Raw genomic sequence first — 26,742 nt, 5'->3', positions numbered from 1 at the left:
GGGTTTGGGGGTTTGTGTTGGGTTGGTTTGGGGCAGAAAGTCTTTAGACTTTTTTATTTTATTTTTTATTTTATTTTTTATTTTATTTTTTATTTTATTTTTTATTTTATTTTTTATTTTATTTTTTATTTTATTTTTATTTTATTTTTATTTTTTGTTTTTATTATTTTTTTTTATTTTATTTTTATTTTATTTTATTTAAACCTTTTTCTAGAGGCATTTGTGTTTTTTTTTTTTTTTTTAATTTTGTTTTCTTCCAAAACTCCCATAAAACTCCCAGCATTTGATTAGGCAGGAGTCTTTGAGAAGCAAGGAAAACGGCTTATTGGTGAAGCCAACCTCTGGGGAAGCAGACAGGCAAGTTTTCATGGGAAACAAAGCCACCAGCTGAGGTTATTTGGCAAAACTCTCACGTCTGGACCCAAACTCCCCAAAGACAGCGGCAGGCGGCGGCGTATGGCGGGCAGCCTGGCTCAGGCGCTGTGGTGAGCCACCAGCACGGCTCTTCGAGCCGGTGGGGTGTCTGGCGGAGGCGGGTGCGGGCTCTCGGCCGAGGGCTGCCCGGCCGAGGCAGCCGCCACGGGACCGGTGTCTCCCGGCGCCCGTTGCAGCGCGCGGCAGGACCTGGAGGAGGACTTGTTGCTGGAGTTCACGGTTGCTTTGTTGCATCTCAGAAGCGCCAAAAAGCACCTGTAAAACTATCACACACAGGCAGAGAACAGCAAGTTAGCAAGAATTTCATCCATTTCCCTGTTTGTAAGTGGGGTTTGGCTGACGGCCTTTTTATGTTCATTTCAGTTCCTGAAATGGTCCTGAAAAAAACATGGATGTAATAATATTTTTTATTAGAAACTGAATTGTTTTGTAGCAAAAAAAAAAAAAAATGTCCTTGCGCTAAGTGGGAGCTCGTGCTGAGGTCGAGGTGTCTATGGGCTAAGGTGGGATGGGGTCCCAGCAGCAGGAGCTGGGGGAGAGAGGTGCCTGCCTCTTTCCTTAACATCTGCGCCCACAAACCGGGCTCTGCAATGAAAAAAGGACAAAACCCAGGAAAAGAAAAGAAGTCATTTTGGCCAGTGTTTCACGAACAAGGCAACGTTGGCACCACGGCAATATTTCAGCACTGCAGGGGACAAGTGAAGTGCTCAAATCCAGACGGGACATTTTGCTTGCTTGCAGTTTGGGTGCTGTATTTATTTAGGGGCAGTTGGGTTTTGGGGGTAGCGGCGAGGGGGTGAATCCGGAGCGGGTCTCGCGGTACCGGCCAGGCTGTGACTCCCCGCGTGCTGGATCACCGCTGGCGGATAGATTGTCCTGCAAGAGCCTCCCTTGCCGGGAGCTGGGCCGGCTCCCAGCTAGTCTGTGCTCCAGTGCTGGTTGGCACAGCCACCCGCTGTCCCAGGGGCAGCCGACGGTTACTCAGGGGTCAAGAAAACCCCCGTCTCCAAACAGGAATAAAACATCCTGTGCCACCTGCTGCAGGTGACCCTGCTCTGGCAGGGGGGGTTGGACTAGGTGATCTCCAGAGGTCCCTTCCAACCCTGACCATTCTGTGACCTGTGACCAGCTAGGTGATCCAACAGCCAAAAAGGTCAGACATCTAAAATTTACATATAAACACCAGCATTTTGAGCGCTGCATGAACAAAATGCACTAGTTCCTGGGAGTTGCTCTTGCGACTGCGGTTGTGGAGCTTAATTTGGGGATAAGAGAAAACATTGGCCTACGGTGTTAGGTAGGAAGAGTAGGCTGTGTGAGAACGTGGGTGTGATGGAGAGATGGAGGGAGCACTGAGTTGTTGGGCTGAAACATAACCTGAGACTACACGGGTTAACTTGTTTGATTATCCTGTGTGTTTTGGGCTTGGCTTGTGATTTTGGGTTTGGGGGGTTTTGGTGGTCTGAAACAGCAGAGGAAGCACGAAGGATCTTACAGTCCCCCCAGGAGCCCTCCCTGGGCAGCGGGGTGGGCAGCGCCCGCAGGAGTCGGTGTTCCCGTGGCTCGGCTGCTGGTGGAGCAGCCCGCAGGCAGCGCTGGGTGCGTGTCCCTCGCACGGGGCGGGGGGTACAGCCCCTTCGCTGGCGCAGGAGCCAGAGGAGCAGAGAGCTCCTCTGTTCGGGCAGCGAAGCTGTCCCCATTAGCAGAAAAGTTTGGGTGTTTAGTACAAAGGATTTCACACGTGTGTGAAACAGTGAAACAACCCGTGTTCAGCATTTTCCGATCGGAGGTGCTGCCACGGTCTTCTCCCTGGAGTGTAGTGAAACTCAGCATATTGAGTTCTTGGTGGTCTATACTGAATATAGAAACCTGAACGCTGATCGCCGCTAAAATACTAACCGAGCAATGGAAACAAAGGGATGTCTAGGAAAAAAAAAAAAAATACAAACCAAAGCGCATGCGTAACCCTAGTAGTAAAAGTTTATGGTGATCTTAAGGGATGTGTTTGACATGGATGAGCCCAGTTTAATTTGTGTCTACCCGCTGCCTCTAAGCAATCTATTTAGTAAAAAGATTCATTAAGAAAGCATCTGTAGAAAAGAGAACTTCTCTGCACAGTCTCTGTTGTTTCCTAGAGTGATCCTTCCAGCCCGTGAAGGTGTTGAGATTAGCCTGTGATTTTTTTAAACTGCCTCCCTTGATTTAACTGGGATTGCACACGTTTGGAGCGATGCACAGTTACCTTTGCAGGACGGAGGCTCTGGCCACGGGAACGGGTCAGGTGCAGCGCAAGCCGGGGAGGGGGGAGTCAGCCAGACCTCCCCTTCGTGTCTCTGCGACGGGATTTGGGCTGAGATGGCAGTCGCCAGTTACTGTAATGAGCTCGGGGCTTCCACCTCTCCCCTGGGTGCCAGGATCGACGGCTCACGCTGCTGCAGTTTATCAGCGGGTGCTGCTCGCAGGCGCGGGACCAAGGCTTAGCGCTGCGGGAAGCGCCGGCAGCTGTGGGGGCTGTTTGGGTGCTTTTCCCCTGGCAAGGGGTGGTAATCCCTCTTCGGTGTTCCAGGCAGCTTCATGAGAGAATTCATTTTTAAAAAAAAAAAAAAAATAATAAAGGAGAAGGGAAAGAATTGTTCATGTCACGGGGAAGAAGTCGGGGAGTTCTGCAGGAGGCTGAGCAGGAGCAGAGAAAGCAGCGTACTCCCCCGAGCTGTTAGTGACAGTCAGCAGAGCTGATGGACGGTGTCATGGAAACTTTTTACTCCCGGGGAATTTCTCATGCCCCAGTAAAAACACCTACGGTTACTGCTAAACTTCAAATCAATCCTTTACCGTCATCATTTGTTTTCAAGTGAGAGTGAGTGATTTACTGTGCGTGCTTCCTAACAGCTTCCAAAAATGAATAAAAGCAGATGATTTGCTAGATTCAGAGGAAAAAAATATCCACGTGCTATGATACCAGAAATGCAAAGATGAATGCAACGTGCCTGACTTAAGTGGGCTGATGGAGCTGGAGGCGGTTGAGGAACTGGACTAGCTCTGATGCCCTCAGCTTGCTCTCTGCAGATCTCTGTTCACCCCCCTGACCCCCTTCTTCTGAGCTTTTATTCTCTGTCCCTGCGCGAGGGGCTACCCCAGCTCCTGCCGTTGTGTGCTGTGCATCACCTTGATGGTTTTTTCTCATGGACAGCATTGCGTTTTCTTAGCTTGCACAAGAAAATGTGGCCTAAAGGGTGGGGAAAGGGGAAGGTTTGACGATTTTGAAACCTTTCCCCTGCCGGATCATGGGTTTTCCCGTTGCTGGGTGTGGGACTACAGCTGGGACCAGCACACAGTCCTCCCCCTCCCCGTGTGCGGGGAAGGGCTCGGGTGAAACCCAGCTCTGCGTGGGAAGGATGTACGCTGTCTCCAGCCTGGCGGGGGAGTTGCACGCATCAGCTTCCCTCTCCCAGGATCGCCGGGCACAGTTGACGCTATTTGCCAAAATCCCACGTGTGCTGATTAAGAGAGAGCATGTTTTCTGCTTTGGCCATTTCTGGGAACTTTTCAGACAAAGTACAACTAAGTGTACCAAGAAACAAACCTGCTTCTTGAGCTCCAGGGACTAATTAGCAGCAGAAGGAGGAAAGAAAAACAAATAAAATAATACTGCGTGAGGCACGAAGCATGAAGGAGTTATAGGGCCCATTTTTAGTGGGTCAGGGAAAAGAGAGAAATCTTTGCACAGAGCAGGCGACAGAAGAGAGGATCGATGGCTTTATAAAGCTGCTTCTACTCTACTCCTCTGTTCTAATGAACGCTTTTCCTCTACAGAGATTAGACCCTGACAGCCTCCTTGACTCTACGAGCATCCGGCATCCTCCCGAGCGGGCAGCGGCACAGGTGGAAACACGACCCTGAATCTGACCAGCATCTTTGGTCTCCACCTCACCTCAGCTTTCATTTGAGGGGCTGGGAGGGATCGAAGACTGGAAATGGCATGCTGGGCAGTCAAATCCCAGTGGAGGAGAAATAGTCCTGTTACTGGTGCATGGGCACCTGTTCCTGGAGTTTCTAAGGGCAGAAAAGCAGGGCTGAAGCAAAAGCGGGTACTCTTGGGCCGAATCAACAGTTGTATGATGTAGTGAAGCATTTCTCTTCTATTCTGTGTTGAATATAGTTAAAACCCACATTCTCCTGCCACGAGTTAAATCTTCACCAGAAAAAGAGGTGTTATTTATGGGCACTGTTCAGCAAGTACTGAAAGATTCCCAGGGGAGCTCCGATGCCTTCTTGAGCCACCTAAAGTTGGGGGTTTCCGTTCCCCTTTGGCATTGCAGCAAAGCCAAGGAGTCGCTGGTGAGCTGTACCAGAGCCCACTGCCGGCGCCGCAGAGCCCAGTCCCCCTTAGGTAGCAGCACACTCGGCTCAGAGGAGTCTCTCAGTTCCTATTTGGACCTGTGGGAATTTGCTTATCTAACTTCCAAAAGTCCAGATTTGTCAATTACCTTTGCTCCTCGTAGCCCTTTTTCCGTGCTTCCCTCTCATATGGTTTTCCAGTGATGTCACCTATACACTCCTTATTTCCCCTCGTTATTTCTTCTTGCATACATTGAATCTGAGTAAACATAAGGATAACATTTTACTTACCTGTTTGTTCAGAAATATGTAGATGATGGGGTTGTAGACTGTGCTGCTTTTGGCAAGGATGGACGGGATGATGCTGGCTGCAGGGGTGATGAGACCGGGTTTCCCAAACGTAGCTACCAGTGCCACAGTTGCGTATGGCATCCAGCAAAGGAGAAAGCAAATGACCATCACCACCACCATGATCAGGACACGCTGCTCCCGGCTCCGACCCATCCCTTTATTGATGCCGCTCACCTGGGTGGGAGAGAGACACAAATACACTATTTGCAGTGCTCATACTGGGAGCGGATGATGACGCACGGGAGCTCCTGGAGTGGCCGTGCTTGGGGCAGGGTTGGCAGTGTCATCTTGAAATGTTGTTGGCTGGAGAAGAGCTGGCCAGTCGATGGGGGCAGGGTTTGTATGTTACGCACGCAACGCGTGTAGATAACAGTTGGCATAGGGTTAGCAATAGCGCTGTTCATCTGGAATAGCCTTCTCCAATTTCCTCTAAACCGCAGCATTTGATGTGAGTTTCTTGGGCAGGAGGGAAGAAGGGGGAGCCTGCCCTGGTCTAACTGGCCCTGGAGGACCCGGTGCTCCCAGAAGGACTGCTTGCCTGAGTTCTACCAGCAGTGATGCACTCAGCCAAGGATGAAACGCTCTGTACCCAGAGGCCACGGGGGCAGGGCAGGAGACAGGGAAGAACATGAAGAACAAGGGTTTGAGAGAACTTTCTCCCCTGAATCCATTGGAAAAGCCAGCAGCTGAATTGCTGATTTGCAACAGGTTCCTCTGGACTTGGGGTTCACGCGTCCTCGTAAGTAAATCATACTGTATATAAATACTGCTGTCTTATGCCTCACCCTTGTTTCCTAGTTTTCAGTCTGTTTTGAAAATTGGACCTTTTCCTGGGTGTTGTGTAACGCCTGCACTGCAAAGTGCTGCAATAAGCACGAGAAACTAACTCTTACAAGCAGTTTTACAGGGAATCCAGCGGGATGTATTTGTGTGCTGGAAGTCACCTTGAGACTAATTAAAAAACCAAACCAAAACTGTTCAAAAAGTAGAACATATCTGTAATTGCCTGCTGAGGGAACTCTAATATGGAGTACTTTATAAATATCCTGTTAATGTGCAAATGAAATCTTTTATGACACTTTTCTGTGATTTAACAGAAAAAAAAAATGGTATTTGCTACAAGGCAAATAAAGTTGTTAATCAAAATATTTCCATTAGTGAGAGGTGAATATTTCACTCAGAGACACCCACAGGCATCAGGAGCTCAGATTTATTCACAGACATCTCAGACAGAAAGCTCACATTTATCTTCTTATATTTCACGGAGTTGATTCTGTATGACATTTTCCCTGGGTTCAGATTTTTTTGAAAGTCTGCCCCAACTTGGTATTAAACTTTACGAGATGCTCAGGCTGTGGGATGAAGGAGAAGCAGCTAGATTGGGGCACATGGGTACAGGGATGGAAATGGAAGAGGAGTTGCATTTCGCATGGTGTGCGCTTGATTTTTAGGTTCCTGAGAAGAGGCACTGAAAGGCATCGGCAGCTGGCTGCCAGGGTCCTTTATCCCCACACAAAATCCCCACTTCTTTGTGCCTTCCTGAAGCCCTCCTGTCCGCCATCCCATTCCAGGAGACACCTGGGGCGGGTGGTGGGAGCTGCCTTGCAAGTGGCGCACCTTGAGGAAAACCAAAGCTCCTTTTTTTCTGTTGAATCATAGAATCACAGGATGATTAGAGTTGGAAGGGACCTTAAAGATCATCTCGTTCCAACCCCCCTGCCACTAGACCAGGTTACTCAAAGCCCCATCCAGCCTTGAACACTTCCAGGGTTGGGGCATCCACAGTTTCTCTGGGCAATTCGTTCTGGTGCCTCACCACCCTCACAGTGAAAAATTTCTTCCTGATATCTAAACTAAATCTCCCCTCTTCCAGTTTGAAGCCATTACCCCTTGTCCTATCACTACATGCCCTTGATTTCTATTGATTTTAGAAAAGGCAACCCAACTTTCCTCTTTCTTCAGGTAAGGTCAGAGAAGACAAATGTTTTCTGGACGTTTTCCAGATCAAAATCAGCCTGGTGGGAGGCTGGGCGTGAGAGGAGTACTCAAGATATTTCCTAGTTAATAACCTTCAGCAGAGCTCAGGCCACAGGGCAGCCGGCGTACCGCTTGGTCTCTACATCTCCCTCTGAATACCCTGATGCTGGGTGACACACCTAAATGGGGAGGAAAAGCTGAAAAAAAGCTAGTGGGGTACTGCTGGTGGTACACGTTCTACCAGCGCAACGGACCCTTCTCAGCCATGTATCATGTATTACTCTCTTCGCTTTAAGTATTTTCTCCTTTCCTTAAAAATAGGAAAGCTTGCAGTTTTCAAACTGATGCTTCCAAGGAATGGCTTCGTGGGTAAGCAAGGAAAGGTTTTCATTTCCTCGCCAGCAGTAGGAAGTGATTATTTTCATCCTATGAGGCCTGAAAGTTTGAATATCCTCCCCCTTCTGTAATTCTCCTCGAAGCATTTTTGCTTTCAATTGTGAGGCTCCCCTGGTCACTCAAGGGAACCTGAGACCTTGATATTAATATTCAAGGCGCATGCAGGAAACTTTTGCAAAACTAAACAAACTCAGCAACCTCGAAAAGTTGCTGGCGCATCATCAGCGGATGGTGATGTGGATATACCACGCAACTCCAGGGCTGCGGAATCGGCTTCTGTAGAAGGACAGGAGCAAAGAGTTGGGCGATGCTGACAAGTGACGCTGTGGGCTTTTGCTCTAATTTTGCCTTGATAACTTCCAGGGAAAGTAAAAACACGCCTGTCAGCCCAGGTAGCTTGTCCGTAGTTGCTGGTCCATAGAGGCTGGAAAGTCAGCTCAGGTTGTTTCTGGCTTAGGGCTAACAGCAGCGATGCTGCTGCAGGAATTTAACCCAGGATTACCCTGGCAGTGCACTGAGCTGCTGTAAGGTGTCCTTCGCTTCTGGTTTGGTCAAAAAATCTAAATCTCAATCTGCTGTGCAAAAAATAGAAATAAAAAATCTCAGTGTTTCGGTAGGTTTTGGTACAGAAAACACCCACAGGAAATGCGCTTTTATAGCTTTATGTTTTCTTTTCTGGAAGCTGAGTCTCTGTTTCTGCTAAAAAATGATCTTTTCGGTTTTCTAACATCTATGGTGCCTGTGTATCACTCATTCCGTATGTTGCATGTGTGGTCCAGTGTACTGAGTTAGCAGGACTGGGGGGTTCATCTCCAGGGCAGTTGGAGGCCCTGGTGACATCTTCCTCTTACAGTGATGTTTTCACATGCTTCCCATCAGAGTTAATTTTTACATGGGAAACTAACGAAAACGTCAGGAGTAGCTGGGAATCTCTGCAAACGTCTGCTGTACCCTCCTGGGTTCTGTTGGGCGTTCAGTCCCTGCCATGAGCAGGCAGTAAAGGCTGACGGTGGGAACCATTGCTGAGTCGTGAAAAGATGGTCTCCCGATGGGCTCCGGTCACATTCCGTGACGACTTACGTGTGCAGGAAGAAGGCTAATGTACTGGAAACGTTACTGTGCAGTCATTCTTGCATGTCAGCTGTCCTTTTTGCCGTAACAGTCTTCACTGCGTCCTTTCCAGCTAAAACTCAGCTGAAGCTTGATCACAAACACTGGGGCCAATGACTGTATTTAACCCCATACATTATATGGGCATTTCTATATGAGCTGATGGAATATGGAGTCTCTTAATGCAACCCATGACCCTGCGGGTTTGCTGGATGCAGCAGGAGTTTGTTGCGCTGCCTGTTCGCCTCTGCCCGGGGCATTATAAAGCACGATGTGCCTCTGCTATGTATTAACTTCTGCTATTAGAAAGGATCCACGGTGGAGATGGCCACAGGTACAGGAGAGGGACAGTCCCTGTGCTGAGGTCTGTCATTTAATAGCTAATATTTTATACTTTGTGTTTTCTACTACGGAGAAGCACCTCTAGATGGTAATTCAGCCCGCAGAAGTGATTAATTTGCCTCTCTTCTTTTTTTTTTTCATTTCCCACGGGGAATTTACGCAGCCATCCTCCTAGTGTAGGAGTGGGAACGCTCACAAATACAGCATTTGTGTGGTGTGGCACTGGGTGTCACGGACAGGAGAAGGACATGGATGAGAGACTAATGCAACAAACAATAAGAAGAGGTTTAAATAGAGGTCACTGTGGACACAGCAAATTCCTGGCTGATATTGCTGACACATACTGTGCAGAAAGAACGGAGTCATCACATTGCTAGGAAAGTAAAATATGCTTTTTCAGCAATGGATATGGAATTGCTCAGTAACATCCAGGACCGGAGAGCACAGCTGGGTATACCCAGGGCCGCCTGGGAGGTTTAGCCACAAAGCTCCCACTGGGATTAATTCCCGAATCCCCAGGATGATCTGAGAACCTCAGCTGAGTGACTGACTATGTTTTCTCTTTGGGTTTTTTTGGTGTTTTGTTTTGTTTTGTTTTTTTGTGAAACCACCACTGTATTTAGAATTTGGAGAGCTGACAAGGACACTCACGGGACTAGGAGGATGATCCTTGAGAAAAGTTGGAATAAAGGGAGACAGTAGAGGAAAAAAAAACCTCAACCAACCCGGGTATGCGATGGCCTGAGCACACCAGCTGAGGCCCCTGGCTTACATGAGCAAAGCTGCTGTATTTCTCTAAAACGGGCGGCACAGACACCCCCGAGCTGTGGCAGCAGCTGAACCACCTTCAGACATCACTGCCTGTGCATCAAGAAATGGTGCCCGAGAGCTATGAAATCAGATATATATCAGTTATGCTCTGCCCTGGTGAATTAATAGTTACTTGAATACATACTAGAGAACCAGACTCTAACTCTATTAAGTTGCAAATAAATTGCATCGCCTGCACATTAAAGGTCAATCCAATTTCTTCTAAAGTGGATGTGAGACTCCCTGGTGGTCCCTGCACATCAGCTTGTGCCCTATTTTTAAGAAGTGATAAATGTAGGTAGTGGGTTTGCAGTAGGTACGTTGGATGCTTCAGGGGAAACTCTCAACCCTTTGAAGAGTTACAGTGCTGTCCTTGGTTGATGCTCGTAACTCAGGTCAGGTCTGTGGGCACGCACACAAATACAGCCGTGTGTTGCTTGGAAAGAGCTATGAGGTCCTTAAAATGACATGAGGTGCATCCTGCGTACAAAGCAGGCTGCCAAGGGAGCCTGGCGAGCGGGGACGGGAGGTCCAGAGTCCATGGGACCTCTTGGCACGAGAATTGAGAATAGCCGACCGCTGCAACCATGGGCTTGCTTAGCGAAGGCTGAGCTAAAAGAAATGGAAGCCCAGCAGAAAGCTCCGAACAGTAAGCCAACAGGGTTCTTACAGACAGGAATGAAGTCAGCCTCCGAAGCTATTGCTGGGGCTTAATGAGAATTTCCTCGAAGCTCTGAAACAGTGGGCAATGATACGGTGGATGGTTTAAGAGTAGCTCATGGTCTCTCCTAATAATGAAAAAAGTTTTGCTTGGAGAGGAAAGACTGATGATCATCAAGGAAAATAAATGGCTGATGCCACCCAGAAACGTTGCAAGATCAGGCTCCATTTTAATTTTAAGGAAGTTTTTCTATCCCTCCTCATGTGTCAGTCTTTGAATTATGCTTAAAAGCTTCTCACTGCAATCGCAAAACCTAGAAACATGTTACCCACGTTCATAGAGAAAATATTTTCATATAATGTTTGTTTGCTTCAGAGCTTAGGCTTTCTTAAAATTCCCATGCATTCCGTGCGTTGTCGTGAAAACAAGAGTGAGAAAAACAAGTTGCCAACTTTGTGTTATATTTCCATTTTGATGCTCATCCATGAGAGGAGTGCTGTACTCCTGGCAGACCTTGTGCTTTTACTCCCCAGAACAGCTTTTACATCGGCGTAACAGGTTTGAACCCAGCAGGTCAGACTGCAGCACAGCACAGGAAGAGACGGGGAAGAACAAAACAGGAGACAGGACTTTAAAAGACTTGAAGCGAAAAGCAGCAACAATGGTGGTTTGTCACTTGGAAACTTCTGCTTCTCTAATTCCCCAGTGTGCTGCTTACCCGATCTAGATCTAGTAAATTAGCATCTCGTGAGGCTTAGCAGTGTCGTTGTCCTGATGACAAAATGCCAGATTCCTTCGTCTGAGTCGAAGGCAAACGTTTTTTAGTACCCCTTGCACGATGCCAACTCAGCAAGTTCCCAGCTGGGTGGGCTTCCTGGGGTCCAGGTCTTTCCTATGTGCAAGAGGGCACTTACTAAACTGCTCTGAGATTTTTATAGATATATATTTGCATACCAGTTCTTTGGGTGGGTGTGATTCCTTGTAGAAGCTGTGAAACGCAAGAGGTTTACCAGTCCTCTGAAAGTCGCAGCAAACGCACCACCGCCTTCTGCGGGGAGGAGCAGAGCTTCCCTTTGGTGAAACTGGGAGGCTCTTCTGGCTCCTGCCCCAGCCCGAGCAAAGCTGAGCTGGCGGTGGGGAGCGGAGATGCAAACTGATTTAAAATAGCTGGTATTAGTTTCAGGAGCGAAAAATGCAATTATTCTCAAGGTTGGGAAACCTTCCTCGGGATTTCCAGGAAGGAAGCAAGCGTGTCTGCAGGCGACGGGTGGAGGGCTGCGCAGACTCTCGCAGTAGCAGTCGCACGTTCCTTCCGTGACCACAGCATTCTTGGTGCTTGGCTTCTTGCCTGGGACTAAGTGTAATTTTGTGGATAATGGAGCACCTTATGCGCAGGGAGGAATAAAACATCTGTAAGAAATTGCTCTTGCCTCAAACCGCTAACTAATTTCAACCAGAATTCCGTCCTTATTTTGTGAAAGAGATGTAGCCTGAAGGACCCGAGTCTCGTGTTCGGGTTCGCTAAGGAGGTGCTCTGCCTTCCCTGCCCGAGGCTTCTGGTCTCACCTGCACTGCCCCTGTGCCCACTTCTTGCCCAAGTAGAGATTCAAGAGCGAATGCCTATGAATTACGCCGCTAAGAGCATGTGAGCAAAGAGATCTTCAACCAGATGAACACTTTTATTACTAAAGCTTGATAACAGTCCCCGTAAGTGATCTATTTTCCCAGCCAAACATTTCCTGTTTCCCTGTTTTTTTCCTAAGCTGTTTTACCTTTCACTCCCTCAAGTTACTGAGGCAGTTTGGGCTGACCTGGGCATCCCGCCGCTTTTGGAGTGCTATAGAGGCTTCACCTCACTCGGCTGTGTTACAGGGGAAGGGAACCAGATGATAAACGTTATGACCACTCATGATGTGCAGAACATCTTGTGCTCCCGAATCCCACTAACGCTTATGCATCACATTGTATTTAAAAACACACAACTTCAACCTTAAACACAGGCTCATATACCATATTGAGTTGGGTTTACACTTGAATGTCCCAAGTTTGCCTTGTTCGTACAGAGGGGACACTAATGGCTCCCTTTTGGTGGGTCCAAATAAAACTTTTGACCCTCGGGCTGTGCCCCCGGTGCTGCCCAGCTCTATGAGTCAGGTGAAGATTTGCCTCCGCAAATCATCTTTTCTTTCCAATAAATGAAGGCTGTGGAAAATCTCTCGCGGTAAGCGTATTAAAAAGAGCGATCCTGTGGAAATTTGGCCAAAGGCACTTAAAGCTGGCTGCAACCCAAAGGAGGTGGTCTCGGGCCGTGTCCCGTTGGAAGGGGATCCCACAGCCCTGGCGGGGACCATCACTGTGCGGGCAGAGGGACCGTCCCCTCCGTTACTGATTGCTTTCTGGAAGTTGCAGTTTCCGATATTAACGCAGACCTCTGCCAAAGCTTATAGGGAGGCAATGGGGGAGAAAGAGAAGAAGAAATCCATTTCCAGCCGCTGTGCTGACGTCTCTCACCTCTGCTGTAGTAAATTTTCTCGTCTCCAAGGGGTCTTGGAAGGTGCCAGATGAGTAATTGTAAGGGCCTTGTGCTGTGCAAGGGAGAGAGCTCTGTGGCTCGGACATGCCCTCAAAGTGCTCGTAGCATCCTCTCCCACTCACCTCTGTCCTCACAAGGGTGGACCCTGTGAGTTAAGATTACAATTTAAATCTAAATTCAGTTCCTCACTTGCCTCTATAAACATAGAGGGCTCCAAAACTATAAGGAGAAGTCTTGTAATCACTGAAAGGGGTCAATTATGAATTTTAAATATCAGAATATTAAAATCATTCATTGTGGTTGATGTTTGCAAGAGCTCGAGCACCAGGTGCAGGCACGGTGCAGCACTGCTGGGACGTTTCTGGCTTCCTAGCGTTGCCTCGTCCTTCTCCTGGTTAGCTTTCTGTAACTCCGCTTTGGGGCGCTTAACTGCGGAAAGCAGAAAATATTTGCAGTTCAAAGGAAGCACGTCCTTTGGAGTTATTAATCTGCGTAGCACATCTGTCAGTGAGAATTAATATTAAGATACTTCAGTGCCACTGGTGCGGTTCCCCTCCTTCTGCATCTTTCTTTGATGCTTTAATCAGTAATGACTGTGATGATAGCACTTTCTTCTCATTGAGAGTGGAGTTTTTCTCAAACTTTATGTGATTTCCAGATATAAAATCAAGCATTAGCAGAACCGGAGCCTCAGGATATGTTGACCCAAGACTGTCCGAAGTGTCCTTGGGGTGTCCAGGCGGGCAGGCTCGGTCCTGGCACGCAGCAAAGCCCAGACCTGGTGGCTGCTGCCAGCCGTGAGGAAGGGTGTCCCAGTGCCCCCCCCTTCCAGGGGAGCGGGAGACTCTGCACTGGTCTCCCAAAGGGCACTGGCAACAGTGTGTTTTAAAAGCAAATGAATTGAATTAGTGCTAGCGTGTGTGATAACAAGCAAGTATGTCTGTATAGCAGCTCGATGCTGATGTGAACTCTGAAGCGGGACCTTAGCAATTGCAAGATGTCTCAGAGAAGACTCTTGGGCTCCTCTGTGTGGAGTGTTTGCAGTGCTAAACCTCTTCTCCTAGGGAAGAGGGAGCCCTCTCTGGGAATCCCGAGGGCTGGCGATGTGCTAGCGTGTCTGTTGCATCTTCCAGCGCACTCAGGTAGAGTATTTGATCATTTGGGGGGAAAACCTGGCTGCTATGGTGGAAAACCCGTGGTGTTTAGGGTAGAGCTGCATCAGGCTTGAAATGGCTCCACGCTCCAGGTTAGTCGTTTGCTCTCCTTTCGGTCCCCTGCAGATCCACGCGTCGTTGCCTGAGCTCAAGGAGCAAGTGGGAGCCCCTTTGGGTGCAGGTTTACTGCCGGGGGAGGGGAGGTCAGTCCCAGCCCTCCCGTAGAGGTGAGGCAGTGAATCTCACCGCCAGACTTGAATTTTTGTGATATTCTTCTCTGCAAAGCCTAGAAGACCAGTCATTAGCCGAGCGTTGATTGGTGAGAGGCTGTTCTCCCAGGGCAACTGCTAATGAGAGGTAATTTGAGGGGGGGGGGGATTTTAAGCAGTGCTTCAAGGACTGCTGCGAGGGGTGCTCCCGTCGAAAGATACAGATGGGATTCGCTCATCTGCGGACCCTCCTTGTTAATTTTTTTTTTTTACCTTGTGATACAACGACATAGTTTGGGGGGCAGATTTCTCCCTCTCGTTCCCGCAGCGCGCTTTCCCTGCAGGTTAGATGGTCGTGGGCTGACACCCAGGGCAGCGCTGGGGCAGGGAATGGGACAGACAGAAATGCTGTCTGGTAGGTAGCACGGCACGGGGTGCGAGCCTGGGCCGGCCCCGCGCTCCTGCGATGCGCAGAAGAGTATCACGAAGAGGCGGTGGAGGAGGAAAATGCGGTTTGTGGCGCTGGCGGGTGACTGTGGTGTGGGAAGAAGGGAAGTGCAGCTCAGCCTGCGGGGCACGGCTGCTCCCTGCTGTCCCGCAGGCTGACACCGCCCGGCCAAACTTAGCTTCCCTAACTGCAAAGGCGTGAACGCTTGACTTCGGAGCTCTCGAAGCCCCCGCTGGAAAAGATTTGAGCTAGAGGGGAAAAAAAAAAGAGTTCACAGCTACTTTGTTTTCAACTAGAAATATCCTTAGTGTGTCCTTCAGGTAAGTGATTGCTGTTGGACAAATCTCCGCAGCACACAAACACAGTGGCGGAGCACAAAGTGCGTCCCCTCCAACTCTTTGGAGAAGCTGAGGACAGTTGCTGTGCCCTCCTTCAAAGCAAATCCGACAGGGAATCACAGTACTGGGGGGGGGTGGGGGGGGGGTGGAATTGTTGCCCCTTGCTTCAGAGCCACCACGTGGCCTGTTGCCCTTGTTGTACGTGCATTTTATGCTCGCATAGATGTCCGATCTTCCAGTGCCCACGGTTATTGCTGCTAATGGAAGAGTTCCTCCAGCTCTGAGAGGGACCACTTACTATAGGAGAACCTGCAGCACAGACGAACCAAGCTCTGGTGATGCACCAAGTACGAGCAGCTCTAACGAGCAGCGCGCCTGCTACCATTCGAGTGGGAAAATACAAAAGCATCCCACAGTGGTGTTTTCGCTGGGATTGAAGTCAAAAGGAGCAAAGAAGACCAATTCCCTGTTTATTTTGTGCGTGGGGAGATTTTCTTGTTTCCGAAGGTGATTGCTCTCTTCGATCATGGGGGCCGCGCTCTTCCTGCAGGCTCCTCTGGGTTCAGCTGGCTTAAGCCTGATTTATCTTACCTGGCAGCTGAAGCGATTCAGTTCTTAAGCTTTAATGCTTCCTGCCTTTGGGAATGTGATTGTCTCACACCCCCAGTTCGGTCTCAATTTGCTCTGAGTAAGCACTGCAGCAGCATTAATAATTGTCTAGATAAACGCTTGAGGACCGGTGTAATTACCCTTTCCCCTTCTTGCCAGTGGAAGGGAATCGCTGTCAAACAGTGCTGTTTCCCCCCATTTTCCTCTGCCCAAGCTCTACAAAATTATTACCCCCACCGTCACAAACTGTTGGATTAATTAACAAAATTAATGTGTAACACATCAAATGCCTTGCTAGGTTTTTTGTTTTTTTTTTTTTTTTTCCTTTCCATAACACTTGAGGGACCGAGAGGTGTGATGGAAAGCGTGCCCGGATCCTGGCTTTCCCTGCCCCCTGGAGCGGGGGACTCAGAGGACCCTGCAGTGGGTGCTGAGGATGGTATGAGTCTGGTTACTGGATAAGCTTTAAGAGCCCACATGTGATGATTTCCGCAGCGCAGTCCCCAAAACGCCTTTGGTCCACGTAGGCAGCGTGTCTGGGAGGTGCTGGGGCAAGCAAGCCTTGCTCGGGGCTGCGCTCGCCCTCCCCACGCCAGCGGGCCAGCCCGCGCGTTGGCACGGCGCTCATGGCTTCGGGCATGAACGTCCCCGTGGTGCTGGGTACCTGTCCCCTGGCTGGTGTGCCGGTGCCAGCTGGAGAACAGGAGACGGGGCTGCAGCCCCACCAGAGAACCTGACCTCTGACGGGCTTTGCTGCTGCGCCGCTTCTCCTTTTCGCTCCGGGAGAAAGGGTGCTCTGGCGGGGTGGGACAAGAAGGGGAACTGAAAGTCTGGAAACTGGTCAGATTTGGAGTCTGAGGTGAAAGAGCTGCTAATCCTTCCTTAAACCTCAGGAGCTTTGCATCACTGCGCTTATGGTAGTTTTATGCTGATGTAACTCAACCCAGAGCAGGAGTCTGGGCGGAAAAGCAGAGTATTGAGCCCATGTACTAATTTCCAAGGGTGAGCCACAGTCAATAATTTGGAGGCAGGACCTCAGATTCATGTGCCAAGGAGATGACAGAAGAATAGCCTGTCAGTGAATTAAGGAAAAAAAAAAAATCCATGCTGTAATATAGTGATATAAAAACTGGAATCGATTATATTTGCATTCTGACAATTCACATGAGGGGGCTCTGCCGAGCTTGTCAAAGACTCTAAATAATGACTTTTTAACCCCTGTGCTCAACAAATCATTTCTCTGTTTCCAACAAACATTTTTAAGGTCTCGTGCTGGCTACAACTATTTCGAAACCTGGTAGCACAATGGTTGTCTCCTGCAAGTTTCATGGATGCAGTGGGGGGATCGCTGCCTGTATGCCACTTTCAGCAAGCCGGTTATTTCCAACCGGGGACTTGGGACACAGACCACATTTGACATGACAGTTTACCCAAGCAGGTATGTACTTGGCATCTTTACACCCCATGCCTTGGGTTAGGCACGCTGGTGAAACCCAGGAATGGCCATAAAGGTCTCTTCCTTCTCCAGGACATCCAAGCGCTCAGGTTGAACCTGATGCTGGCTATGAAGTATTTGTACTAGAAGGAATCCCAAACTATTGTTTTAGAATCACAGAGTCATAGAATGGTTGAGGTTGCAAGGGACTGGAAGGTACTGGAAGGCCACTCCGGGGAGATCTTATTGCGGCCTTCCAGTACCTAAAGGGGGCCTACGGGAGAACTGGGGAAGGACTTTTTACTGGGGCATGTAGCGATAGGATGAGGGGGAATGGCTTTAAACTGGAAGAAGGCAGGTTCAGATTGAACATTAGGAGAAGTTTTTCACTCTGAGGGTGGTGAGGCACTGGACCAGGTTGCCCAGAGAGGTTGTTGAGGCCCCATCCCCGGAGGTGTTCAAGGCCAGGCTGGACGTGGCCTTGGGCAACCTGGTCTGGTGGGCGGTGCCCCTGCCCATGGCAGGGGGGTTGGAACTCAATGATCTTTAAGGTCCTTTCTAACCTAAACCATTCTATGATTCTATTCTGATTCTATGACCTCGAAGATCATGGAGTTCCAACCCCCCTGCCATGGGCAGGGGCACCGCCCACCAGACCAGGTTGCCCAAGGCCACGTCCAGCCTGGCCTTGAACACCTCCGGGGATGGGGCCTCAACAACCTCTCTGGGCAACCTGGTCCAGTGCCTCACCACCCTCAGAGTGAAAAACTTCTCCTAATGTTCAATCTGAACCTGCCTTCTTCCAGTTTAAAGCCATTCCCCCTTGTCCCATCGCAAAGCAGCAGGGTAAAGCAGCAGCCTCTGCCTTCACCCGGCTCCTGCACAGCGCTTCACAGGGGGCAATGAAATCGCTATCAAAACGGGAAGACTTCTCAGGAAGGAGATAAGGAAGAGGAAAGCTCGATGTGTTTGGAAACCTAAAATATCCCTCATTTTCTCATGGTTGTTTTCAGTGTTGAGGTTTATTGTCAGCAGCGTACTGTGATACGTTGAAGCTCCTTTGGTATTCATTTGAAATGAATGGCTCAGAGGGAACCCTTCCCTCTGGCCGTTGTCTGCCAGCCTGAAATGAGACCTGGGGGCAAAAGCGGGTCCTGTCTCAGTGGTGACAATTTTCTTCAGGTTTAAGGAAGCTGTGAGCTTGAAGCAAGACGGTCGGAACTGTCAGCTGCTTGCAAGCAGCGCAGGAGAATATGAGAGCCCGGACTGATTCCCAACATTTTAAGCATCCCTGCATATCTCCTGTGATGATAATCATGTCAGAAACCAGAGCATGAAAATACAAATGTCAAGCGAAAGGATATAATTTTTCATGCCTGGCTGAAACTGAACACCCCCATCTCCCACTGCAATTTTACTTCTGTAAGTGGTGCGGATCACCTCAGTTACGGGAAGCTATTCACGGCAGGAGTCGAAGGCACAATAAAAGGCTATTGCCTAGAATTTGGGATCTTCTAAAAGCACAGATGTCTTGTTCAATTCCTTAAATGTTTAGCTTGCATGTGAAGCTTATTTTTTCAGCCTTTGTTTCCTCCCTCTTACACCCACCGGGGATTTGGCCGCTTCTGCACCAGAAAGGCTCTGCTGCCCTGGAGAGAGCAGGGCTGGGAGAGCCCGTCCGAGGCGTGGGGATTGCTCCGACTGCGGGACAGCACAGCCTTCCCGCAGGGGACAGCTCTCCGCCCAGGTTATGCCGCCGGTTTTTGCCCGTGGAGTAGCTTTGGAGAAGAAGAGCCTCTCCTGCAGGCGCTACCTGCTCCAGCCTGGGCTGCTGTGACCGCCTTGCGACAAGCGGCGCCTCTAAACCCGTTTTTGTAGCTTCAAAAGATGGGAAAAAGCCAGAGTCGCGTGAGAGCCGTGTCCCCACCTGCGCTCAGGGGACAGGTCCGTGGAGGTGCAGGAGCAGCCCCGTTCCCAGCGAAGGGTGACCAAGGGGCACTGAGCTCGCTGGCGGCGGAACGAAAGGTATTTGTAAGGAGACAGCGGGCTGGGAGGGGCTGAGAAGGATTGACTCAAACATCTCCACCGATTCGATTTGATTCTGCCCTGAGTCCCAGAGCAATAATAAGCTTAAGTTAAACGTTTACATCTGCAAACGTGGCTTATAGCGTGATGTTATCTAATTCCCTCTTATCTTTCAGGCGCTTGCTGCACGGGCTGAGACGAAGCCAGGTCTCGTAGCACTGATGGAGCTCCTGCCCAGCCCGGGGTGGGCTCCTGGGGTGCGGGGGCCAAGCTGGGGCTGCGCAGGGTGGCAGACACTCGCTTTGTGCCAGGGGAGAGCGGGTGGCCTGCCCCGAGCTGCCCGGTCCCTGCCCGCCCGGCCCTCGCCTGCCTGCAGGCTGGTCCCCAACAGAGGGGCGGCCGCGCTCATGGGCTCTCTCCCACGAGGGGCATCGCCGTGCCATGGGCGGGCAGCGCCGCGGCAGCGCTCCCTCGGGCTCATGGCTAAACGCAGATGCTCTTGGCCAGAAAGCAAACAATGGCGCGTCAGCGTTTCCGGCCGCCTGACCGCGCTGCGCTGACAGCGTTCCGTACCAAACGCTGCATTGGGTGGGCTAGCGCTATTAAAAGCAAATGTCTCTTATCTTGAGGCTAGATTAACAGCTCACGGTCATTTATGGATTAGCTTTGTTTTCTGTGCAAGCTTCATGCCTTACAGTTTGCATTTGCTAAACTCCAGCTTCTCGCTTTGCCGGGATCCTGCCAGCAGCTGGATTATATGTGACTTTTCTCTTTAGCACCCTTTTTTGCAGGGTTCACTCTGATGCTTTCAGAGAAGAAGCAGTGATCTGCAGAAATCGCAGCTCCCATGCCCTCCACTGACCGTGCAGCCTCTGAACCCTCAGGTGATGCTCACCCCTCCGTAGGCTTACTGCAGACCTCAGCCCCAGGACCAATCTCATCAAGGTAGGTAAGTCCCTCCTAGTTTTAATTAGGGGTAACTGGGAATATCCTGAGTGGTCCGGCAAACTCCCCTCATCTGTGAAACTGTCACAGGGACTTGCAGCCGCTCACGCTTGAGTGTGACTTTGAAAGCCCTGGCAGACGGGAGCCTGTCACAAAGACAGTCACAGGAGAGCCAGTTTCCAAGGGTGGCAGCACATCTGACCGCAGAGAAGTTATAAAGGTGGAAAATGGTGGTCACTGGTTTCTGAGGGGTTTGGGGTCACAGTGAAAAGGTAGTCAAGGAATCTACTTACCTGCCTTATTGCGCACAGCAGCTTCCCGTATGAATAAACAATAACGACAAAAGGGATCACAAGGCAAAAGATGAAAAGACATATGATGTAGGACGCGTTGTTAATGTCCTTCGAATGCCAGTTCACGGAGCACGTTGTCCCTGGTCCTTCTGGCCCGTAACTGCTCCAGCCGAAAAGGGGGGGTGCCGTCCACACCAAGGAGTACGTCCAGGACAGGATGATGCCCGTCCACGTCTTCCTGTAGTTTGTGGTATCGGCCTCCGTCGTTCCCGTCATGGTGCAGTACCGTTCATAAGAAAGCACAGCCAGGGAGATGAGCGAGACAATGCCTGTATGAAAACATACATTTCCGTTAGCAGAAGTGGCTGAATTAAGGCTTCGGTCTATCTCCCGAAGTGGTATTTCCAGCTGAAGATGAGACTGATGGCAGTGGCTTTGGAAAACCCGGTGGGCAAGGACTGGGGCTGGCGGTGTCCCTCTAAGAGTGAGAGATGCTGAGAGCCTGACCTCCCTCAGTGAAAGCTGGGGAGTCTTTAAACATGTGTCCAGCCAAAGCAAGTCTGTTATAAATGCTGATTAGTAATTAAGCACATCTGTCTGCATATATACATACGTGTGCGTGTGACCTGCAGCAAAATCCTGGTTTCCCTATGAGATTCGGTGTTCAGTGCACCTGTAAGACTTGAGGATTAAAGACTAATAGCTGCGTTTGGCCAAAGTTCAGGGCTTACCCAGCGTCACAATCTTCCTAAAGCATCACTGCTTCTGCTTGAAATGATAACGTTGGCTCTTTGCTTCCTGGGGTTTATGCTTTCTCCCAGATATCCTTTTATTGCTTTTTCCCCAGCAGGAAAGGTATGTGAGGAACAATAAATGTCCATGCCTGTACTCTGATCTCTTCACACAACCTTCCCTGTCCTTGCTCTCTCCCCAGATCTTATGGCCTCCAGGCTCTTCTTGGACGTTTTCATGCAGCCATACGAATGGCGGAGACTCGCACGAACCCCCCAGCCCTGCGCTGTGCTGGACCTCAAGAACATGGCGTTCTCACAACAAAATGTATGTGAGCAAGGGCAGACACTGCAGAGGGACAAAAGTGACTTTACGTAAGAAATTTCAGTTGTGGGAGAGAAAAGATGGTTCTGTGAAAGTGGGAAGAGGGTGTGCGTCACTGGAGGAACCTGCTTCAATAGAACTCCCGGAGAGAGTCAGGAGAGCTTTCCTTGCAGAGTGTTTGTAACTCCCAAGGGAACCACAAAGTCAAAACAAAGACCTGCGTCTCTCGGTGTTAGCCCAGAAAAAGTAGAAAGACTGTAAGGAACACGAGCGCTTTGTTGCTCGGGTTGGAAGGGCAAGAATTGCAGCTCATTAAAGCAATGTTTTTCTTATCTAAAGCTTGAGGACAGCTTTAATAGCCAGGAAAAATCCAAATCCTCTTCACAGGGCGAGGCACCTCTTCTGAGATGCGGAAAATGAGAGATGCCCCTCTGCCTCTGCCAGCTCGGAAGTGCAGCGGTCTGACAACCCCCCCCTCACCCCTTCCCGGGAAGCACAGCCCCCCAGGTTTTTCGTATGGATGTGCAGTAATGAAGAAATGTAGATTAAAACAATGTCATGCAGCCTGCTGTGCCAGTAAGTGCCCTGGCGTGCCTCAGCACGGCCGCGCAGGGGTGCGGGGGCTCATGAGCCCTCGCAGAGATGTTTATGGGTCTCTTGCAATTGGAGTGCTGTCAGCGGGTATGAACGGGGTGAGAAAACCCCTTAGCAGCAAAGCAAAGATTTCTTCTGCAAACAGTAATGCCGGGGGGAGGGGGGGGAGAGAGAGGTAATTTGTGATGCTGATATTACAGTTTGTAATTTCCCCTCCACGCGCACCTCCCACCCTGCATTTTGGAAGTGATGCTGGTAGCTACAACTGTATATAACTGGAGCCGATGGTTAATGGAGACATATTCTGTTTAATCTTGACTCGGCACGTAAAGGATTTACATACGCAAAGCTGGCTTGCTATCCTCTATAACTTTATCAGGGAGAGAAGTGGCAGCAAACATCTGAACTGCTGCCACAAGTATCTTTAGAGTGGGTGGTAAGTGGCGTGAGTATCTTGTAGAGCAGGTGTAAGCAGTGTGAGTGCCCCCAAAAGCAGCGGCGTGCAGCCTGGTCGCAATGTTATAAGCTGTTTTCTCTGGTGGTTCAGGTCTGTTACTGATGGGCAGAGCGATGACCCTACTGGTGAATCTTCTGACCTGTATGAGTGCTGGCCGGGGGACAGCCCCACTGCTGTGTGTCAGTGTCTGGAGCGTTAAAGGAGGCTGGGAGAGAGTTCGAGCAGTGGGAAGCTGGAAAATAGAAGACCTTGTTAAACTTACTTAGCTCAAAGTGACATCGCTCTAAACTTCCGTTTCTATAGCTTAGGCAACCCTGCAGAGCTGGGAGGATGGCGCAGGGGCAGGCCTGCGTACCTGCTGTCCCCACAGCCCCCTCGCCACCTCCATCGCACCGTGGGTCTCCCTCCGCGTGCCGGGCTGGCAGGCGAGGAAGGGGCTGGGTGAAGGCAGAGGCGCACAACGGATGCTATTTCCTGCTTACCACCCTCCCTCGCTCTGCAAACAGGTTTTCCTTGTCCCCAGCCACAGCAATCCCCAGGACTGGAGCTTTGCACTCCCCTCCTGCATCCTGGGCTGCTCCCGGGGTCCCTCCGCACCCGCGTCGCAGCCGCCCTGCATGGCAGCATCCCGGGGCTCGTTGCCCCCACCTCGCTCCCGCTGCCCTCGGGTGAGCAACGCTGGCCTGGCCTGCCCAGCGCTGCCCGTGCCCGCAGCCGGGACCTGGGGGTCAGGTCTGAAAGCCAGGAGATTTCGGAGAAATCACGGCTCTCGAGGGGCCGAGCTGCCTCCCCTGATTTCATTCTCTTAACTTTGTGGAGCTCTTCAGTAACCGCGAGAAACATGCACTTGGCAGCCTGACGGAGGACTCGTACTCAACGCTGCCTGGTGGCTTATGCGCTTTTTCCGAAAAAGCGACTGAAATCGGGCAAGTGTGCCCCCAGCCCCGCGCCTCGGGCATCCTCGGGGAGCCGCTCCCCCCAGACCGAGGAGCGCCCCGTCCCACGCGCCCCGCTCGCACCCGGACCGGCACCCCCACGCACGCACTGCTGGGTGCGGGGCTCCTCACCCCCCCGCACCCCCTCCGTCCTCCCCGGGACCCGCCGGCGCTCTCCCGCCCCGGTCCCGCTCCCCTCCCCGACGGCAGGCTGCTGTCGCCCCCCCCTCCCCGTTTCCCGGTCGCCCCGGGTCCCACTCACCGCAGAGAGCGTTGGCGAAGCCGTGCCAGGCGCAGGCGACCCCCGGCGAGCCCCGGCCCCGGGCGACGGCGGCCACCAGCCCCAGGGGGGTGCCCAGGGCGCAGACCAGCAGGTCGCTGACGGCGATGTTGAGGAGCAGCAGGTTGATGGGGGAGCGCAGCCCTCGGTAGCGCCAGAAGAGCAGCAGCACCAGCAGGTTGCTGCAGAAGCCCAGGCTGCCCACCGTGCCCAGGCACACCGCCGCCGCCAGCCGCCCCGACGGGCTCAGGCACGGCCCCGGGCCGCGGGCACCGGCCGCGGCCCCGCAGCTGGCGGCGGCGGCGGCGGAGGGCACCGGCATCCCGGCGGGAGTCCCGCCGCGCCGGGCATTGCAGCGCACTGCCCCCCGCCAGCAGCCTCCGCCGGTGCCGCCGCGCCGGGCGGGGGTTTCTGCTTCGTTAGGCTCAAGGGTTCGTGCCCGCCGTGCTCCACCGTGCGGCCGTCAGCCGCCGGCTCCTCTCCCCGCTCAGCCCGGAGGGCTGAGACCGGGCGCGACCTCATCACAGGTGTGGGTCGGGAAATCGGCCCGGGGGAGCCGAGCCCGGCACGGAGCGGCTGCTGCGCTGCGGGCCGGGACAGAGCGTCCTGCAGTGCTGTCCTGCCCTTGCGCTGCGCCTGCGGCTGCTGCTCGGAGACCTCCGCGGAGCAGAGGTCGGGCTGGGGGGAGCAAGGTCTCATAGTTCAGGGAGCTGCCGCAAAGCGGGGGATACAAATTAAGCAGAACAAAAGAGCCGGCTGTGTTTAGGCAGCGAGTTACATGAAACGCAGGATGGACATAACTATAGCGCTACGTGATGTACGTCTCAGCTCTGCCAGACAGAGCCTTTCAGAGTTAAGCTGTGAAGAGCATGGGCTGATCTAGAAGCTCCTGTCATTCACAGAAAAAGTAAAGCTTTAACTGCCAACCAGCCACGGAATAAATTGTTTCTTAGCTCTTAGCAATTAAAATCTCTTAAAATCTATAGGGCGCTTCCTATGACAGAGCCAGGTTCTGGATGTATCCCACCCCTTGGAAAGGAGAGCGTTGTCTGCTGTCTTAATGTGCTGTCCTGGGGGGGGGAGGGAAACAACACACTGGTCTACACGTAAGAAGATTTTTCTCTGTGTTTGCAAATAAAAAGGGAATTTGTCTCATTTCCTGCTTAGTTGCTTAGTACTGAAAAGGAGGGCATGAAGGGGGATTTTTTTCCTCTCCTTTTTTCCTCTTTCTATTGGGTGTTTATTATGAGGAGGAGGCAGTTCAGAGTGTCTCTGCTGGTAATGACATTTCAAGGTATTTTTTTAAAAAAGCTAAAATATGGACTTTGGAAGAGCCGGCTGCCTCTTGCCTTCCCTCTGGGATGCTAAGGGTATGTTGGGTTAAGGATGGACACGGTCCATCCAACGGAGCAGAGTCCTGTTGTCTTCTTATCGGATTCCTGAAGACCAAAAATGTAACTGGGCAGTGCAGGTAGCACAAAGCAGTCAGTTGGGTTACCTGAGAGTATGTATTTAGATAAAAAATAAGGATGGAAAGGATCTGATTCTCAAATGCAATTGAAAAAAAAAAAAAAACCCCACCCACAAACCTCTGTATGATTTTATTGTGCTTATGTGCTATGGTTGTAAAACTCTAGTTATTTCATCAGATAGACAGGACCAAAGCGAAGCCCCGATGAAGGTTAAGGTGTTTGTAGCATTTATCTCTGTCCCTGAGGGCGCAGCCTCCCAAAGGCTGATACTGGGCGCTAGAGGGTGATAAAATCCTCTCTCCTCCCTTCAGATAAATCTCAATAATTATTGCTGATGGGTCTATATTTTTTTTGGGGGGGGTGGGGGGCAGGACGGGACATAAGAAGCAAGTTTCTGTCTGCCTTTATAAAAAAATGTCTGATTCATCTCACGATTGGCATGCCCCTATCTGTGTAGTTAGCCGCGGCGCGCAGGGTGGGCTGCTTACGGAGGGCACCGCCTGCGCAGGCAGGCAAGGAGCTTCGCAAGCAAAAATGAAGATGGCGATAGGCAGAGTTCACATGCGGCTGGCTTGTGGGATGCTCAGGAACACTAGATAATCTGCACGACCCGCGTGGAAACTATAATATGATTATAAATATTAATAGAAGCAAAATAAATATTAATAGAAGTAAAATTCAGGACCCATGTATTTCTTAAAGGGAGCACTGATTAAAGATGAAAAGAGGCTGCAGCCTCCGGTGGCAATAAAGCCGAAAGGTTGTTTCCACTGGCTTGAGACACTTCAGCCTGTTTGACAATAATCCTTTTGATAATACAGATGTGCTTTGGACTGACCATTTCATTTTAAGTGATGTGTTTTTTCTAGGTGAATATTGTGGACTAGGAATTTTCACTCGCTACTAAGACAAAACCCAACAAAAGAATATATTGGATGTGAAACTGTATTCTGGAAGGTAAATCCATTAGAATCATAGAATCATAGAATCAGTGAGGTTGGAAGGGACCTTTAAGATCATCAAGTCCAACCATTAACCTACCCTGATAAAAACACCACCACTCCTAAACCATGTCCCTAAGCAGCTCATCTACCCTTTTCTTAAACACCTCCAGGGATGGTGAATCCACCACCTCTCTGGGCAGCTTATTCCAATGTTTAATAACCCTTTCAGTGAAAAAATGCTTCCTAACATCTAATCTAAACCTGCCCTGACATAACTTGAACCCATTTCCTCTTGTCCTATCACTTGTCGCCAGGGAGAAGAGGTCAGCTCCCATCTCTCTAAAACCTCCTTTCAGGTAGTTGTAGAGGGCGATAAGGTCTCCCCTCAGCCTCCTCTTCTCCAGGCTAAACAACCCCAGATCCCTCAGTCGTTCCTCATAAGGTTTGTCCTCCAGACCCTTCACCAGCTTTGTAGCCCTTCTCTGGACACGCTCCAACACCTCAATGTCCTTCTTGTAGTGAGGGGCCCAAAACTGAACACAGTACTCGAGGTGAGGCCTCACCAGTGCCGAGTACAGGGGGATGATTACTTCCC

At 50.6% G+C, this 26,742-nt stretch overlaps 1 protein-coding gene across 1 annotated transcript; it reads right to left on the bottom strand.

The window, feature by feature from the left end:
- Positions 1-393: 393 nt before the first annotated feature.
- On the bottom strand, positions 394-24,053 carry LOC309674722 (pinopsin-like; the record flags this gene model as incomplete). The annotated part of the gene is given in 5 exon segments (XM_082486836.1): positions 394-521; positions 524-698; positions 5,065-5,298; positions 20,410-20,738; positions 23,714-24,053. Coding segments are annotated over 5 exon segments (1,206 nt in total).
- Between the last annotated feature and the right edge of the window lie 2,689 nt (positions 24,054-26,742).

The sequence above is a fragment of the Vanellus vanellus genome (genome assembly GCF_965231255.1).
Source record: "Vanellus vanellus genome assembly, chromosome: 8".
NCBI classification, from domain to species: domain Eukaryota; kingdom Metazoa; phylum Chordata; class Aves; order Charadriiformes; family Charadriidae; genus Vanellus; species Vanellus vanellus.
Note: the sequence above shows the minus strand (reverse complement) of the source record. Positions and strands in the feature narration are given on the sequence as shown.